At 38.6% G+C, this 18,391-nt stretch overlaps 1 protein-coding gene across 1 annotated transcript in view; it reads right to left on the reverse strand.

Annotated features, from left to right (window-relative positions):
• Nucleotides 1-2,098: 2,098 nt before the first annotated feature.
• The window catches only part of LOC124717194 (general odorant-binding protein 72-like), a 60,743-nt gene continuing 44,450 nt past the window's right edge, over nucleotides 2,099-18,391 (reverse strand). Inside the window, exons 6-7 of the mRNA XM_047243971.1 lie at nucleotides 8,631-8,695; nucleotides 2,099-2,366 (exon numbers count right to left, since the gene is read on the reverse strand). Of these exons, the coding sequence (XP_047099927.1) occupies nucleotides 2,349-2,366; nucleotides 8,631-8,695 (83 nt within the window). The 3' untranslated portion in view covers nucleotides 2,099-2,348. The remainder of the gene's footprint in view (nucleotides 2,367-8,630; nucleotides 8,696-18,391) is intronic.

Here is an 18,391-nt window from a genome sequence, read left to right on the forward strand (position 1 = left end):
GAACTAATCAAGAAACTCATTTCAGAATATTGCACCCTTAGAAACATCTCTCACTTGTTGACCTAAAGATAATAGTGTTGATTTATATTTCATATCTTCACTTTCTATTGTCTTATGGAATTATCTTAAGGGGCAGTGCATCCAAAGTAACTGAAATGTTTATACAGCAGAAGTGAGCAATAAGAATATAGTGTAAAGTACATAAACATATGGTTTATAAATGCTTTGTTAAGGATCTCAGACTTCTTGCACTCACTTCGAGAATACATTTACTCCTTAATGGTGTTTCTTGCTGATAATAAAAGTCAGGTTCAGCTCAACTGAGGTTTACACAGTCACAAATACAACACAGAAATAATTGACAGCAAGCTAGCATTATACCGGTTAGTGCTATTAATGCATATGATACCTAAACTGTAGGGAATGAATTAGGGAGAAAGCTGTTGCATTGGGAAAAAGCTGCTACCTCCTCAGTTTTTCTATACAGCTAATTTTTATCTGCTATTAGTAGCTTAATATTTCCTTGATTACAATGGCATTTTCTCACATCTGTAAATTCTGAACCTTATTGACAGGACGTTTTTACTTGTTATGCAGATTTAATACAAACACTGTTGCTTGCAATGTAGCTTTTACAACTTTTCAGTCCCTGAATATAAATATTAAGATTATTTGTAAAAATACTGTCCAATAAAGTATGTTGTTAATTTTCTTTTTAAGCGATTGGAATTTCCAATTTCTTGATTTATATTGGATGAGAACTTGTTGAATATCTTCCTAGCAGGGCGTATAACTCCAGTGTAAACCCTAAACTAAGAGGCAAAATCCACATCAAAATTAACCCTAAACAAGGAGGCAACATCCACATCAAAATTATTTTTGTGTCTTGTAATAGTGTGTGATGAAAAGTAATGCCTCTGAATGTTTTAAGATTTTTAATATACAACAGATGTTACTAGCATTAAACATCTTTATTCGTCATGTCTACATATTTGCAGCCTTCTGAGACTAAAGGGCTCCAAATTGCAGAATGTTTGTGCATGAGAAACAGCGTGCTGTAATTGAGCTTTGGATCTGAAGGCTTTGTCCACATGTGGCGACCCTTTCCTTTAATATGACAATGCCAGACCACACACAAGCGCTGCAACGTTTGCAGCAATCTGACTCTTGGGTTTGCTGTCATCAGTCATCCTCCATACAGCCTCAACTTGGCTCCATTCACTTTTCATCTGTTTCCAAAACTTAAAAAGTCACCTTCAAGGAATTCACTTTGATAGTGATGAAGCGGTGCATGCAGAGGAGTTATTATGACCCTTGAAACAAAACCAAACATTCTACAGTTATGGTATCAACAAACTGGCCTCACATTTGGAGAAATGTGTTTGTCTCTAGGGTGACTATATTGAGAAATAAATATGTAGGTATGAAGAGTAAAGATGTACAATGCTAATAAAATCTGTTTTATTTAAAATGGTTTAAGAGTTTTCACACAAAATATTGAGAGGTGTGTCCATATATTTATCATCTTGTATTGCTGCTTGATCTACTTCCATATGTTCCTTCAGAAAGTACAACTATTTTGTCTTTCTATCAGTTTCCAATTACTTTTAGTCAAGACTCTGTAAGAGCTTATTTAGCGAACATGTGGCCATAGGCAGTATACTGCAGTTAATTTTGTTTATTGCTTCATTCTTGCATAACTCACAGCCTTGGATCTCTGCAGATTATCCTTCAGCCTTTATGTTCCATATATATTATGTGAATGAGCAAATGAAAGACTGAGTGGGTGGTCTCATTCAGTATGTGATTTAATACTTATCCTTAACTCAAAGTTCTTTTGTGTGCCCACAACAGTTCTACTATACTGCTGGAGATAAACACATATTGGATTATCTTACACAATGCTATCTGCTAGAACAAAGCGTACTCATTTTCAAACTGACAATGCTTGTTTACAGCTTTCCCCAAAACACACTCTTTGTGCTTCAATAAAATAACATTTGCTGTATTACATTGCTAATTCAACACAATATAAAACATGGAGAATTTGTAATAGTAAAATTCTGTCCATTATACCATTTAGAAAAAAAAACAGTAATTAATTTAATGGAGTCAGCTCTTTATTTTTTATGTTTTCATGTGGTCGTCACAGATTTGGCATGCATAACATATTTACATACATATTAATGTTGGTATATTGTTCACTTTTGGAATTACCATCAGGTGATCATTGTGACTCATGCTACAAGGAAGATAGAAAATACTGTCTCAGTCTGCTGGTGTAATTAATGCTGCTACTTCACTGGAATGAAAGATGAAACCTTGTGATGCTTGGCAGGTAGTGCACATCATGGGAACAAGAAAATCTAGAAAAGAAAAAGAAAAAAGTACCATTAGTAAAACCTTCTTGTAAGAACTGAAATGTTCAGTGTGTAGAACAAAACAAGAAATAGAATAATTTAATTAGAAAATATTAGACTTAAAAAAGATATTTAGCATGAGCTTAAGTTATTGATTGGCGACTCCATGTTGTCTTGTGCACTACGACCAGATAACAGGTATACTTGAAAAAAAGAGACAGCATTGGTCGTATATTTTTTACTATTGCAAAATCGATTTTCTGTCACTGAGTGACCATCTTCAGTGCTATATTGTCAGTATATGTGATTGCCGTAAGCTTAGTGACAACAGTGCATCCCCATTTAAGTTATACAATATAGCACTGAAGATGGTCACTCAGTGACAGAAAATCGATTTTGCAATAGTAAAAAATATACGACCAATGCTGTCGCTTTTTTCCAGTATATATGAGCTTAAGTGTTCTAAATATTGTTCCTCCTTTTCTTTTATTTTGCTCATTCCTTGACATGCAAACTTTATTTTATATGGTAAGGTTTTCAGGGTATATAGTCAGTAGATTTTTGAGAGTCCAACCAAGCTGACAGTTTTGTCTTTATGTACAGTATTTTGATGACTGATTTGTTTGTTCATCTGATTACAGACTGCATCAAGAACAACTAAGATCCTTATTTACAATAGCTGAGAAAACTGGTTGGGCCACTCATCAAAAACTGTACACGAAAATTGAAATTATCAACTCACCTGGGAAATTAAAAATACACTGTTACTTATCTAATGTTAAGTATTATGGAACCAACTACAGTCTAAAGCTCAGAAGGAAATTAAAAACAAACTGTCACTTATCAATGTTAAGTATTATGGAACCAACTACAGTCTAATGCTCAGAAGGAAATAGTATGCACTTAAATCAAAATGGAAAGAAAATCAGTCAATTCTTGTATTACTAGTTTAGAGATGCAATTAGTCAATGACTATCACTGAAAAAGTGAAGTGCAGAGTATCTTTATTTTCTGAACTCATGTTTACATTGTGTACTTGTGGTTTCCACCAGTGCATTACATGTTCCATTTGGCAAGTATCTTATTGTAGAGTTGCACATACTTAATTGGTGATTTAATAAAGCGTGTAGTTTTAATATCACTCGTACTTAATGTGGATCGAAGTACCCACAAGCAGTGGCTTCAAAGAAGGCGATGGATGATCAGAAACACATTACACAAAAGGAACATATGGTGACCTTATTAGTTAATGGCAAGCCTACAAAAGTTTCCATCGAACATTTCAAGCCGGCCTATCTGCTCCAGGAGGATGACACTGCTAGTTAGGCTCTCTATTGTCACCTGATGCCTATGTGGTATCATGTAGCAGTGCACATGCCTATGCTGTTCACCAGACCAGTCTCTACATCCAGTGCCTACATCAACTGATGCAGTTGCTGATGAGACTACGCCATCAACTGATGAGTCTCCATGCAGCACTCACCCAGTTTCTCCTGTTGTATGTCCAGTCTGCAAGAGGGCTGGCAGGATTGTATGGCACAAATCTCTCTTCATCCCAGAAACTCCACTCTATGAGGAGGAGGGAGGGGGGTGGGGGGGGGGGGCTGTGTGAGGACACAATTAGTCAAAGACTGAGAAGTGAAGTGCAGAGTATTTTTATGTACTGAACTCATATTTGCTTTGTCGCATTTTCCCTGCCAGTGCATTGCATGTTATGTTTAGTGAGTACCATCTTTGTAGTGTTACATGTATTCAACAGGAAGTTTAAGAAAGTGTATGATTTTAATATTGTTTATGCTTTGTTGTGGATTATATTTCTGATGAACACGGCACATGCAGTTTGGAAAAAAGTGCACTGAAGCAAGATGTTGTTGTCCTGAAGATTTTTAATCTCCATCCTTTGATCTTTATATACTTAGTGAAGTATGCTACAGAACAATGAATGATAATGGCAGAGTAGACTGTACAGTAAACTTCACCAAAACATGACAGCCTAACTGTTTATAAATAACAATCATGAAAAATGTCTTTCCTGGGATCTGCCACAGTGCTGCAAATTGTCCAAGTAAATTGGCTACCCATAGGCTAGAAAATAATGGAATGCAAGGCACAATGGCAAATTTTTTCCATTTGATTTACAATTATCTTAAATTAAGTGTTGATTCTTATTTTTTCACATTTGTTGGCTTCTTATTCTGCAAACAGTCTTTCATCGCATCAAGATTCTCCCATTTTTTGTTCATTAGACAACTTTATTCTTACACTGCTACAGCTGAAGTCACTAATGCAAGGAGTAATCATAAGGTTTTAATTTTCACCTCAATGAAGAAACACACATTGTGACTATATAATTTGCTGATGGTGTTAATCCTCTGCATATCTGCCATGTATTGTGACACATTCTTACCAATTGTGGATCGCTTTGTGGACACTTTGGTTGTGGAAGTAAGGGTGGGGAGAGGCACTAATTGACAGTGCAGAGAAATTACATATGTGACTGTGTCTTGTGCAGAATGAACTGACATGTTGTCGTGGAGCAAATACACCTAGATGACCAGCTGCCTGTCATGCCCACCTACAAACTTGTCATGCTGTTTGGTGTTATGTTTGTTTGACAGTTTTCCTCTTATGACTGTACTATCTTAGGACCACATCTTGGTAGTCCCAAAAGACACTCAGTGTACCCTGCCTGGTCACAATCAGGTCCTCACCTTTTTCAGCAGAGGGGAATCCACATATTTTCACTGCTTGCTTTGCTTCTTTGTTTTGCGTTAAACTAATACATCCAGCACTTGTCCATGGTGATTAGGTGGCTAAAGCAATCATCTTGATTGGCCTAACACAGCTTCAACATTTCTGTTGCTACCCAGTTCCATCGAGGTTTTTGAATGTGCATGAGAAGTTGCAGAACCCGATGAGGGGTAAGCTTCCTCTTGTTCAAAATATCCTATGAGATTTTGAAAACTGATCTGTGGCTAAATTTCACGTTTTTCACTGTGAGCTGGATTATGACGTGCTGTGATGTATCGTTCCTGATTACTAGACTTTGCACAAATGCCCAGCACTAAATTTCAAACTTCTGGTGTCTCAGGGAGTGAGGACTTAAGCACAGTCTATAGTGAACCTTCTTTTGATGTGTATGATAAGCTTGGTGCATCCCTCCCCTGCCTTTCACACTTGGTGCCCATCTCTTTGATTATCATCAACAAGAGAAGACAGTTTGTAGGTTGTCTACCATGCACTATTTGGGTCTGCCATGAGATATGAACTGATCTTACAGGGAAATATTTCAGAGTACTATGAAAGTTTTATATTAGAGAAATAAGCTATGCAAAGAATGCCATCTAAGAAGGAAGATGAAAACTGTAAACTTCTGTTCCAGTTGTTCAATATTCTGCCATTGCCGTGCATTTATATACTGAAACACATTAATTATACAAAAAGCACTTAGAATGCTTACACAAAAATATCTAATTCCCCTCCCCCCTGAAACTATAAATAAAATGCAATTACAAGTTATAACATATAACTCAAAAGTATATAAAAATGATGTCAAATGTATTGGAATAAAAATATACACTCATTTTCTGGCAAACAACATATTAATCAACTGTTCAATAAAGAAGAATCAAAATAAACAAACAGCTATTAACTCATTGTTTCTATTCTACTAATGAATTTCTAGAAATAAAATTGTAATCTTCAAAAAATCTCAAACTTCTCTTAGTATGTGTTGTGTGTTCTTTCTAATCACATAGATACAATATTTTATGTGGCATGTTTCTTTGTGAAGCTGAAATTTTACAGGTAAAATTTTCCTGTTCAGTTACATTTATCACTTCAGTTAGGAAACCACCACAGCTTCACACATGTAAGTCTAAGTATCTACAGCTGGATATCTTGCCTACTGTGGCAGTAATTTTGTTTACAGCCCACTGTGTAGAGTTATGATTAAAATTCGGAGAATAACGTTAAGTAACTGAATATCACCACTTTCATATAACTTAAACGATTTGGGCAGTGCCTGCCAGGGAAGTTCTCCGGAGGCTTGAATCTTATCTGTTTCATATTTAATTGGTGTTTGGAGTGACATCTCAAGGCAATGATGGGAGGTGTGAGCTGCTACACTGCCCGGTCTGTCCAATTACAGTGTCAGAAGGGCATGGTTCACACAACCACAATAGAGTTTGGCGTGAGCTGAGCCACTTTCCCATTGTCCAACTACAGTGTCAGTCCAGTGTGAGCAACATTTTCTGTGTGACCTTTTCTCACACTAACTCTATACCAAAAGCTGTGATCTAATCAGCTTATTATCTGATACGTACTGCATTGCAGGTCATTCAGGAAGCCAGCAGCAGCTCTGGCCAGCCAGCCAGTAGTGGTAGCTCATGCCAGCCTGGCACTATGGTCGGTGCCGAAACACCTTCCTTGTGAATCGGACTCTCTATTAGTGGATACTGTATCAAAACCTCTATAGTAGTTCCTGAGGTTATCCCAAAAATACAAACAGGAACTGTGGCTTTAATTTATACTGGATGTCTCACAAAGGTGTTTACACTGTTTGAATCTTAATAATTGAGAAGGTATTAATGAAAACCTATTGCAATTATGCTTATATGGTGCTCTCTTGAATAGTGTGTGTAGCCATTCATTTGTTTTTCTTCTGTTTATTTTTGACTGCCAGTAACTACACATAAATAACAAAATGGCTGGAAACTTGTTCTTCAAGAAAAGGAAGTGGATTTTAAAATGTTAGTGGAAACGTGAAGACATGAAAGAAGTGTAGAGATGATGTTGGGCACATTTTGATACTACACCACTGTTACATATAGTACCAACAAAATTACATGGCAAAGTTGTGAGGGAAGGAAGTTTGTGTGACTTGAAGAAGGGAGTTGTGGTAGGATGAAATCAGTAGTGGATGAAAGAGATGTGAATGTAGTGGTACAAGCTTTCACAAGATCCCCAAAGAAGTCCACACATCAAGCTGCATGTGAAGCAGATGTATGCAAATTGATTTTTAAATCCAGCAAAGAGAAAACCCTACATTGCCAGGTTACTTCATATGATGAATGAGAAGGACACAGATAGGCACCTCATATTTCGTGAATGTATTTACAATAATGAACAGTTGACTGATGTTATTGTTTGGTCTGACGAAGTGACATTTAAATTGAATGGAACCATCATTCACCATAATTGTGGGCAAGAGACAAGCCCCACATTACAAAAGGACGAGCTGATAATCTGGGGTACGGCATGTCTGTCAGGGGACTTGTGCGATGCCCCCCCCCCCCCCCCTCCACTTTTTTTAAAAATAACAATGACAGGGATAAAGTACGTTACCATGTTGCAGGAATGAATTGTACCAGCTGTTCACGAGCTTTTTCCAACAAGACAGTGTGGTAATTCCTGAACGAAATATTTGCTGAGAGGGGAAAGGTCAAAAAGGAAGTGCTGAGTTTCCACCCAGATTTCCCAATCAAACACTACTGGACTTATTCCTGTGTGGTACTCTATGCCACAAAGCCGCGTATGCTGGATGGCTTGAGAGAGGTGACTGTGTCTGCCTGTGAATCCATTCCAATGTCAACCACAACACATGTGTGTTGATCTGTTCTGCAGTGTTGCAAACACAATATTGGGGGTGATGTATAGATTACACACTGCAAGAAGACAAATATTCTGCTGTGAGGAAACATTATTTATGATAGATACATGTAAGCCTTATATCACAAAATAGATTAGATGATCTCACTTTTCTGTTCAGTTGACAAGTTACTGCTTTAAGGGGCAGTGAAAGAAAATGCTAACCCTCAACTTAGTAAGGGTCACTTGACACTTGATGTGTTGCATTTTCGAGTGGACCACACACTGATACAGAATAGGTCCCTAAGAATTGCTAAAAAGCATTGTCTAGTACATAAATTGTTGTTCATTATTGTATTTATGTTCTTGTCTTTGAATTTAACCAAACATTTAACACACAATGTCTCAAAATATGGTCCTGTGGGTTAGCACTTCCATCCACTGACCCAGTCAATCAGGAACTTGTCAGCTGAACAGGAAAGTAAAATCATCTAATCTATTTTGTGACATAAGGGTTAAATGTCTCATAATAAATTAAAATCATGGTCTCTGTGCTTCCTTGTGGTAGGATATTTGTCTTCTGACAATGTCTAAAAGTACTGCCCTGCTTCACAGGGTTAAAATCTGAAACTCTTTCACTGATGTATTCTCAAACTTTTATAATGAACCTCAGTCACTCACCTCTTTGTCAGCTTCATAACTGCATTTAGTCAATTGATACGCCATTTCACAGTCATCTTCTCCAACTGTAACAAAAACAGTCATTTGCAGTAATTATGTTATGTACATATCCCTGATGCCAAAACCATATCAGGCTTAAGCACGGGAATAATAAGACCACAAAGAAATAATCACAATATTTTAGGAATCTTAAGCAAAATGCCAAACTGAATAATGAATCAAGAGGTTTTTGTATTTTTTTTCTTTTCAGATTAGCCCCTTTTCTACTAATTTTAGTATTTTAAATTTAGCCAAATAGATCACAACAGTCTAACAACAGCTGATAATTAAATCAGATTCTAAGAAATGCTTTGCTTTATTAATCCACTAGCTGATAAACGTGACTTTGCCCAGGCATTCATTTTACCACTTTTCTATTAGAAATGAAAACAAAAAAATAACTGTGTTTGTAGTGTAATACAAAAAATTTCATTTCCTGGTATTCATGAAAACACTTGTGAAATTATGAAACAGTCATATAAAGAAATATGCATGATGTACAAATGTACAAACAAATGTATGTGTATGTACAGTACTGAAATTAAGAAATATAATGTGCAAAATACAAATTCTCTCTAATGTTTACTTAACTCATAACTTGATTATAAACAATATTTATAGCTACATGCCCAGGAGCTATGAGGAATACATTCTTGGGTGAGCTCGAACTTGAGCAAGCAAAATAAAGTTGTCAGTGAGAAACACACGGAGATGTCAAATCCACTCCACAGTATTTAATACATTGTGCCTGAGACTTGTTAATTATAATGACAAATGCAAGTCTCACTGGAAACTGCCATTTCTTGAAATGAAAGGTGAGACCTGTCAGAGTAAGAAGTATCTTTTGAACTATGTGTTGTACAGTGATATATTTGTGTAGGTACATTCAGCAACATATGTGGACACTGTCTGCGAAATATCTTACAAAAAGAGTTAGAAGCAAAGAAGTAATAAAGTTATGTATCATACACAATGTGGCAGTTTTTGAACGAACTCAGTGACATGATAATGAAATGACCGCATGTCATTGTTTGTTCGAAGGTCCCAGCCAGGGAAGTTTGTCTGCCAGGTTGCAAGTCTTACTTCAGTCAATACCACATTGGGCAATTGGAGTGTCAATGACGATGATGATGAAAGGATAATGAGGATAACACAACACCATGAGCACAACCGGAGAGATCTCCAATCCACCGTGGCATCAAACCTGGGCCTGCTGCCTGGTAGGCAAACACATTACCACTCAGCTAAGCAGGTGGACACTCAGTGACGTACCTCCTAATCTATGTGTCATATAGTGGCATAAAATACATATGTACATTTTTCAACAGTGGAAAATCCAGGATGGAATGTAACAATACAATGAAAAGGATAGTTGCTACTCATCATATAGAGGAAGTGTTCAGTTGCAGATAGACACAACAAAAAGACTGTCAGAAAATGAGCTTTTGGCCAACAAGGCCGTTGTCAGAGATAGAACATGCACATGACCACAGTCTATGACTGCTGAGCAGTCCGAGACTGTGGTCATGTGTGTGTGAGTTCTGTTTGCATCAGTGTGTGTGTGTGTATGTTGTATCTCTGACAAAGGCCTTGTTGGCTGGAAGCTCATTTTCTGACAGTCTTTTTGTTGTGCCTATCTGCAACTCAGCATCTCCCCTATATGGTGAGTAGCAACTATCCTTTTCATAATACACACATTTTTATCATATATATTCCTACTTGGAATGTTCCACATCACTGAAGGTTATCTCTCATGAGTGGATGATGAATTAATAAAAGAAAATACACTGCTTTTTATTAAGTATGAATCATGTGGATAATCGACGCTACACAACGACAGAGTCATTCAGAGCGGTTTTTTTTTTTTACTTTTTTGCTCTTTGTGTAAGAGGAAAGAACTGCAATGTAGCTACCAAACATGTTTATTTTACATACCGATTATAGAAAAGTTTTGTTAGTGATATGGCACGTACTGGTGCTCATCATAAAATTGCTTGACAAACTAGAAACAGAACATCTGTAGACTTACCATATCATAGATTATCAAAATCGCATAACTCTTACCTAGTTCTTGGACTAAGGATGTTTAATAGACTAAGTGCTGACTTTAAAGAACTGCCTGTAAATATCTTTAAAGCTAAATTATACAAGCTACTAGTGAACAATCCGTTTTACTCCATTGATGAATTCTTTGAAGATGAAAATACTGTATTCTAACGTGTACCTATTTTATGTAAACCAATTCACTTCGATATAGTAGTTTATGTAGACATATATGCTCTTGACTTTGTCTATTGCTGTAATCAGCTGAACGACAATAAAATTATTATTATTATAGTAAAAATAGTAATGTGCTGTAAACAGCACTATGTGTTAACAGACATAGGTAACTATTTTCTTTGAAAAATGTCAGAATCATCAAGGAAATATGAATCTAAAATAATAGAGATTTAGTATAGTTGAGAAAGCAGCAGCTTTCAATGTGTGTTACTTTGGTAATATCAAGAATACCATTACGCAGAACTGTGACAGTTTACTGTTAATACAGCTCGGATTAAGATTCTATGATCTGATTGAGTTTCACTAATGTTTACCATCACTCATTCCACATTCTTGAAGATTTTACTTCTTGATGGGATCACCAGAATATGATGAACAAATGAATGAATGAACGTTATACCTCCAGTTCGCATTTCGTTGAAAATGGAGCAGTAATAGTACTGTGAAACCAATATGCCAAACAAATATATACCGACTAATAAAAAGAAGCACCCAGAAAGGGCTTCTGCTTCTTGACAGGGCCTTCAGAATATTTTGAATGAATTAACACTATACTTCCATTTTGTATTGCACTGAAAATGGAGCAATAATGCTTTGAAACCAATGTGAAAAATAAAAATACACTGCCTGTCAAAGAAGGTTAAGCACCCAGAAGGGTGGGAAGAAATGAAATGAAACTTCAGGAGTTGTGAGGGTATGCGATGTTATTCCAGTGATTACAAAATTGTGTCAAATTTACAAAGAACTTGCAAGTGTGAGCCCACTTATCAATTTGATGTAGCACCCCTCTGGCCCAGGATTGGGAAAGGCATCATAAAGCTGTTGTATCCTCTGATGAAGGAAGCCAGCCCATAACTGTTGTAACTGGACCTTGATGTCCTGGATACTTCCACTCAGATGTGAATGATGTGTGAGTTGACTCCACACAAGCTCTATTGGAGACAGATCTCAGGATCCTGCTAGTCATGAGAGTATCCCACCATCATGCAGGCAGGTTGTAGAGACACGTGTCATACAGTCCTTTTGAAAAATGGCACCACGATACTGTCACATGAGAAATAACACATTGGTGAACGAGTTGTCCATGATGTACCATCAATCACTGCCAGCTGTGGACCTAAAGTCATACCCAATGATTCCCCACACCATGACACAGGAATAGCAGAGCTGCGCCTCCCCAAAACATTGGAAGAATAGGACCTCTCCACAGGGAGCTGCCATATGCATTGACAATGGTCATCAGGGATAGTGCAGAACTGTGATTCATCTCTGAATACAATGTAATGCATTCATCAGTAGTCCATCCTTCCTGATCATGGCAGCACTCAGAACACTGCCGACCGAGTGAAGTGGTGCAGTGGTTAGCACACTGGGCTCACATTCAGGAGGATGGTTCAAATGTGCATCCAGCCATCCTGAATTAGGTTCTCCATGATTTTTCTAAATTGCTTTGGGTAAATGCTGGGATGGTTCCTCTAATTTGATTGGACAGATGATCTTGCTGTTCGGTCCCCTCCCCCAAATCAACCAACTAAACACAGTCATCTGACAGAGCAATAATTCTGCCATCTGTCTGCCTATAGTCCTCAGTCAATGGTGCATGGTGACACAGAATGTTGCAGGGTGTGCACTACTTATTCTTGAATGGCAGATGCAGATGTGAAGGCATTATGACGGGTGCAGTGCACAATACAGTGATCCTCCCTTGTGATAGTCACATGTGGTCAATTGGAAACTGGATGATGAATATCCCTGCAGTCAAATCTCCATGCAGTCCACTGCTGGGCCACTGTCACCTCTGAATGCCCAAAAATCTTGATATTGGATGATTTGATTGGTTGACTGGCATCTTTCAAACTCTGTCAGGTGATGATAATGCTTTCTCACACGGGTATGCAACATCTGCAAGTCTTTCACAGTGACTACTCAATACCTGACACTATTCACACTCCTTGTACACCCTACCAGCCTGCATCTGGTGTGTGAGTGAGGTGTGTCCTTCCATAATGACATAAGGATCATTTTTTCTGGTAACTCACAAGCCAAGTTACAGTGTTCTGAGTCCAAAAGCATGCAACATGAAGTATTTGTGGTGTGAACTCAAGAAAATACTGCAGACGCTTGTTCAAGGAACTGCTGTTACTAACTACTGCTTCTCAATATATTTATCCTGTAATGAAATTGGTCATTAATAATATACCTCTTTTGAAGCCCACAGACCAGTTCAAGGAATTAATACTAGATGTAAAAATGATCTTCACAAAGACTTAAAGTCACTTACTTTGGTCTAGAAAGATGTACATTATTCAGGAACATACACTTTCAGCAACATACCAGAAGCCATAATTTAACTACCTATAAAGTTCAGTTTAATGGGAACTTATATGATTTATTGGTTGCCATCTCCTCCTACTTTATTGACAAATTACCTAATAGAGGTTACTGATCTGTATGTAAAGGAGAGTCAAATGAAAACCTTAAATAGTAATATTTTTATTGAACAAAAGTGGAACACAAATGTATCATTTTTTGACATAGTCTCCCTGCCATTCAGCACACTTCCTCCAGCATGTAGGAAGTGCATGGATTCCCCTGGAAGAAAAAACAATTCCTTTTGTCATGTGCACAGCTGCACCCCTTCATCAGAATGAAGTTTCTTTTTTCCTACCATCTCTTTGAGTGACCCAAACATGTGGTAATCACTAGGTGTGAGGTATGGTGAGTATAGCAGATGTGATAGAATATCAAAGTGCAGGTCATTGATGGCAGCAAGTATTGCATAGGCAGTATGAGGCCAAGCATTGTCATGTAGCAAAATGACACCTGCAGTCAGAAGTACAAGTTGCTTGACCTTCATGGAGACTGAAGCTGATTTTTTTAACATTTGGAATGTGACACACTCATGATGGTGTTTCCCCTAGTTGTATAGTGTTAGAAGACAATGCCTAGTCCATCCCAAAAGAGAGTCAGTAAAGCCTTCCTTTCAGATGGCTGCGACCAGAACTTCTTGGGTTTCGATGACGATGAATGGTAACATTCCTTGGTTGCTCTCTTTGTTTTGGGTTGGTGGCAGCATACTCAGGTTTCATCTCCCGCAACAATTCTCATCAAGAAGGACAAAAAAAAAATCTCCACAGGCATCAACATGTTGCTCTTTCAGTTCTGGAGTGAGCTGCCATAGCACCTATTTTGCAGACAGTATGACACTATGAATGATGTGATGTGCTGTGCCATGACTAATGTTCAGATTTGAAGCTATTTCATTCACCATCACATGGCAGTGTTCCATCACAATAGCCTCCTACTGCTGCAGTAGACTCTGATGTCACTCCACTCACATACTTGCTGCAGTAACAGACATGCATCACCATACTGGACCTCCATTTGCCAATTGATTTCAGTATGTTTCGTACCTTCACTATCTCAGAAAATGTATGACAGAACTCTGTGCTTCCTTGGTGCACGTCGCAAGTGGGGCAGTCATTTTGAACTGGTATCATGGCCATGTTTTGCTTGTCCATAGTGTACTGCCACCTGTAGCGTATTCCTTACATCACTGGCAACAGTCTGCCAGCTTTCAGAACAATGACACAAAATGTTAATTTTTAATTACACTTTTGAGGTCTTCATTTGATTCCCCTCTGCATATCATTAATAATATTAAATAATGTAAGCTCGCCCGGATAACCGTGCTGTCTAACGTGCTGCTTCCTGAGCAGGAAGGCATGCCGGTCCCCAGTATGAATCCGCCAGGATTTGTGTCGAGATCCGGTGTGTCAGCCAGCCTATGGATGGTTTTTAAGGTGGTTTTCCACCTGCATTAGTGAATGTGGGTTGGTTCCCCTTATTCCACCTCAGTTACACTATGTCAGCAATTGCTGTGCAAACACTGTCTCCATGTACACATACACTATAATTACTCTACCACGCAAACATTTGGGGTTGCGCTCATCTGGTACGAGGTGAGATGTTCCGGGAGGGGGAAAGGGGGGGGGGGAGGGGTGTCCACTGGGTGCTGAACTGCACAATAAGCCTGGCTTCAGTGTGGGCCAACAGCAGGGTGAATGACTGCTGCGACCTGTTGTGGTGTTGTGGACCACTATGGGCCTCTTCATCCCTTCTAGGTCCCCATTTCAATACACAATATACAGTATGAATAATGTAAGTATTTCATAAAGTATGACTTATGTACATCTTCAGCACGTTAATGTGAACAAAGTAAGTAAGTTTTGAACACAAATTTTTCTCTGTGATCATGCATGGTTACAACAGCCTAAGAATTATTATATGCAGCTCAGTGTAATGAATATCTACATTTTGTGACAAATTTGTTACTACATGTTAAACAAAAATATGTCAAAGATTGTTTGGCTTCTTCCACATACACATGGACTGCAGATCTGGAATCTGTTGAAGGTACATTAGCATACCTTATCTTTTTTCTCTGTAAATATGTATTGTATATTTATGTTTTAGGACATGTTCCACATCCTAGGAGATCATTCATTGTGGGTCTATGTAATGAAAAGTACATCTAATCCAATCAGGAACTGGGAAGGAGTGTGACAGGTTTGTATTCTATCCCTGATGTTGTTCAGTCTATACACTGAGCAAGTTGTGAAGGAAATAAAGGAGATGCTTCGAAAGGGAATTAAAGTACAAGGAGAAAATATCAAGACATTGAAGTTTCCCAATGACATTGTAATTTTGTCAGACATCAAGATCAGTTTAACTGAATCAATAGTCTCTTGAAATGAGATTATAAGAGATCAAAAAAAGCAAAACAAGGATGACGGGATGTAGTCAAAATAAATCGCATGATGCTGAGGGTATTAGATTAGAAGATGATACATTATAATTGATTAGTTTTGTTATCTGGGCAGCAAAATAAGTGATGGTGGTAAAAGCAGAGAGGACATACACTGGGCTGACAAAAGTCACAGATAACTCTTAATACTGTGTCAGACCTTCTGTTGCCCAGTGCAGTGCAGCAGCTCAACATGGTATGGGCTCAACAAGTCGTCAGAAGTCCCCTGCAGAAATATTGAGCCATGCTGCCTCTACAGTTGTCCATAATTGTGAAAGTGTTGCTGGCACAGGATTTTGTGCATAAACTGACTTCTCAATTATATCCTATAAATGTTTTATGGGATTCATGTCAGGCACTTGAATTATCCAGAATGTTCTTCAAACCAATTGCAAACAATTGTGGGCCAGTGATATGGCATATTGTTATCCATAAAAATTGTCATCATTTTTTGGGAACATGAAGTCTTTGAATCACAGCAAATGTTCTCCCAATAGCCAAACATAACCATTTCCAGTCAATGATCAGTTTAGTTGTACCAGAGGACCCAGTTTATTCCATGTTAACACAGCCCACACCATTTGCAGTCAGCAGCAGCTAGCACAGTGCCTTGTTGACAACCTGGGTCCATGGCTTCGTGGGGCCTGCACCACACTTGAACCCTATCATCAGCTCTTACCAACTAAAATGAGAACCCATATAACCAGGCCATTGTTTTCCAGTCATCTAGGATCCAACTGATATGCTCACGAGCACAGGACAGGCGCTGCAGGTGATGTTGTGGTGTTAGAAACGGCACTTGCATTGGTCTTCCACTGCCATAGCCCCTTAACACGAAATTTCGCCACACTGGTCTAACACATACATTCTGCGTATGTCCCTCATTGATTTCTGCAGTTATTTTGTGCGGTGTTGCTTGTCTGTTAGCACTGACAGCTCCATGCTAACTCTGCTGCTCTCAGTTGTTAAGTGCAGGCCATCAGCCACTGGGTTTTCCATGGTGAGAGGTAATGCCTAAAATTTGGTATTATCAGCACACTCTTAACACTGTATGTCTCAGAATATTGAATTCCTCAATGATTTCTGAAACAGAATGTCCCATGAATCTAGCTCCAACTACCATTTCATGTTCAAAGTTGATTAATTCCCATTGTGTGGCCACAATCATGTTAGAAACCTTTCCACATGACTCATTTGAGTACAAATGACAGTTCTGTCAATGCACTGCCCTTTTGTACATGATACTGCAGCCACCTGTATATGTCCATATCACCATACCATGGCTTTTGTCACCTCAGTGTAATTTCAAATGATTGAACATCTTTTCTGAAGTTACTTGTCTGGAGTTTTCAAACAATAAGGGAATAGAAATCTCTGAAATATGGTTGTCCAGGAAAATGCTGAGCATTAGATGGGTGGACTGGATAACTAAGGAGTTACTATTGAACTGAATCAAGGGGAAAAGAAATTGATGGCACAAGTTGACTGAGGCATCAAGGAGTCTTTCAGTTTGATAATGGAAGGAAGTGTGGGAACTAAAAATTGTGGAGGCAGACTAAGGTTTGACTACATTAAACATATTGAAATAGTTGTAGGTTCCAGTAGTTATGCAGAGATGAAGAGGCTTACAAAGGATAGGCCAGCACGGAGAGCTTCATCAAACCTGTCTTTTGGACTGCAGATCACAAAAATAACTTAGCTCGATACAAGTAAATTTTAAATCTACATTATTTTCATTCTGGTGTTCAAAAAACCAGTATGTATATAGGTTGTGATTGGTTCAGATTTACTGATGAAATCTTCATGAACTCAGGCTCAAGATACACTATCTTCATTTCTTCACAACCTCACCACTTTCTCTCCCATATGCTTTACCCGGACCTCCTCAGCTGCTTTCCTAGATGTTGACCTTCTCCCTCTGATGGCTGCATCCATACCTCTGTCCACATTAAACCCACCAACCACCAACAGTACCTGCATTCCAACAGCTGTCATTCCTTTCATACTAAAAAATCCCTCCCATACAGCCTGGCCACACAGGGACTGCATATCTCTGGTGACAAGAACTCCATTTCCAGCATGCTGAAGGTCTCACCAAGGCCTTCAAAGGCAGGCACTACCCCCAAGTCTGCTTGTGGAAGCAGATCTTTGCCACTACTCCTCACACTCTCAATTCTCTCACCACTCCCAAGAACCAGCCACAAAGGAATGCACCCTTTGTCACCCAGTACTACTCCAGACTGAAACAACTGAACCATTTCCTTCACCAGAGCTTTGATTAACTATTATTGTATTCTGAAATGAGGGAAATCCTACTTGAGATCCTTCCCAGCCCGCCAAAAGTCATGTTCCATGCCCCCCCCCCCCCCTCCCCTCCATCCTCCACAATATCCTAGTCCATCTCTGTGCCACTTCTGTTCCCACCCCCTTGCCACAAGGATCATATTCCTGTAGAAGACCCAATCCATCCAACCACCACTTCCTATTCCAATCCTGTTACAGGCTTATCAGACGCCGGGCCATCTGTGAAAGCCGCTATGTCATGTACCAGCTCTGCTGCAACCATTGCATAGCTTCTTATTTTGGTGTGACTACCAAGCGGCTGACCATCAAGATGAAAGGCTACTGCCAAACT

This window comes from Schistocerca piceifrons, chromosome 9 (genome assembly GCF_021461385.2).
Source record: "Schistocerca piceifrons isolate TAMUIC-IGC-003096 chromosome 9, iqSchPice1.1, whole genome shotgun sequence".
In the NCBI taxonomy this organism is placed as follows: Eukaryota; Metazoa; Arthropoda; class Insecta; order Orthoptera; family Acrididae; genus Schistocerca; species Schistocerca piceifrons.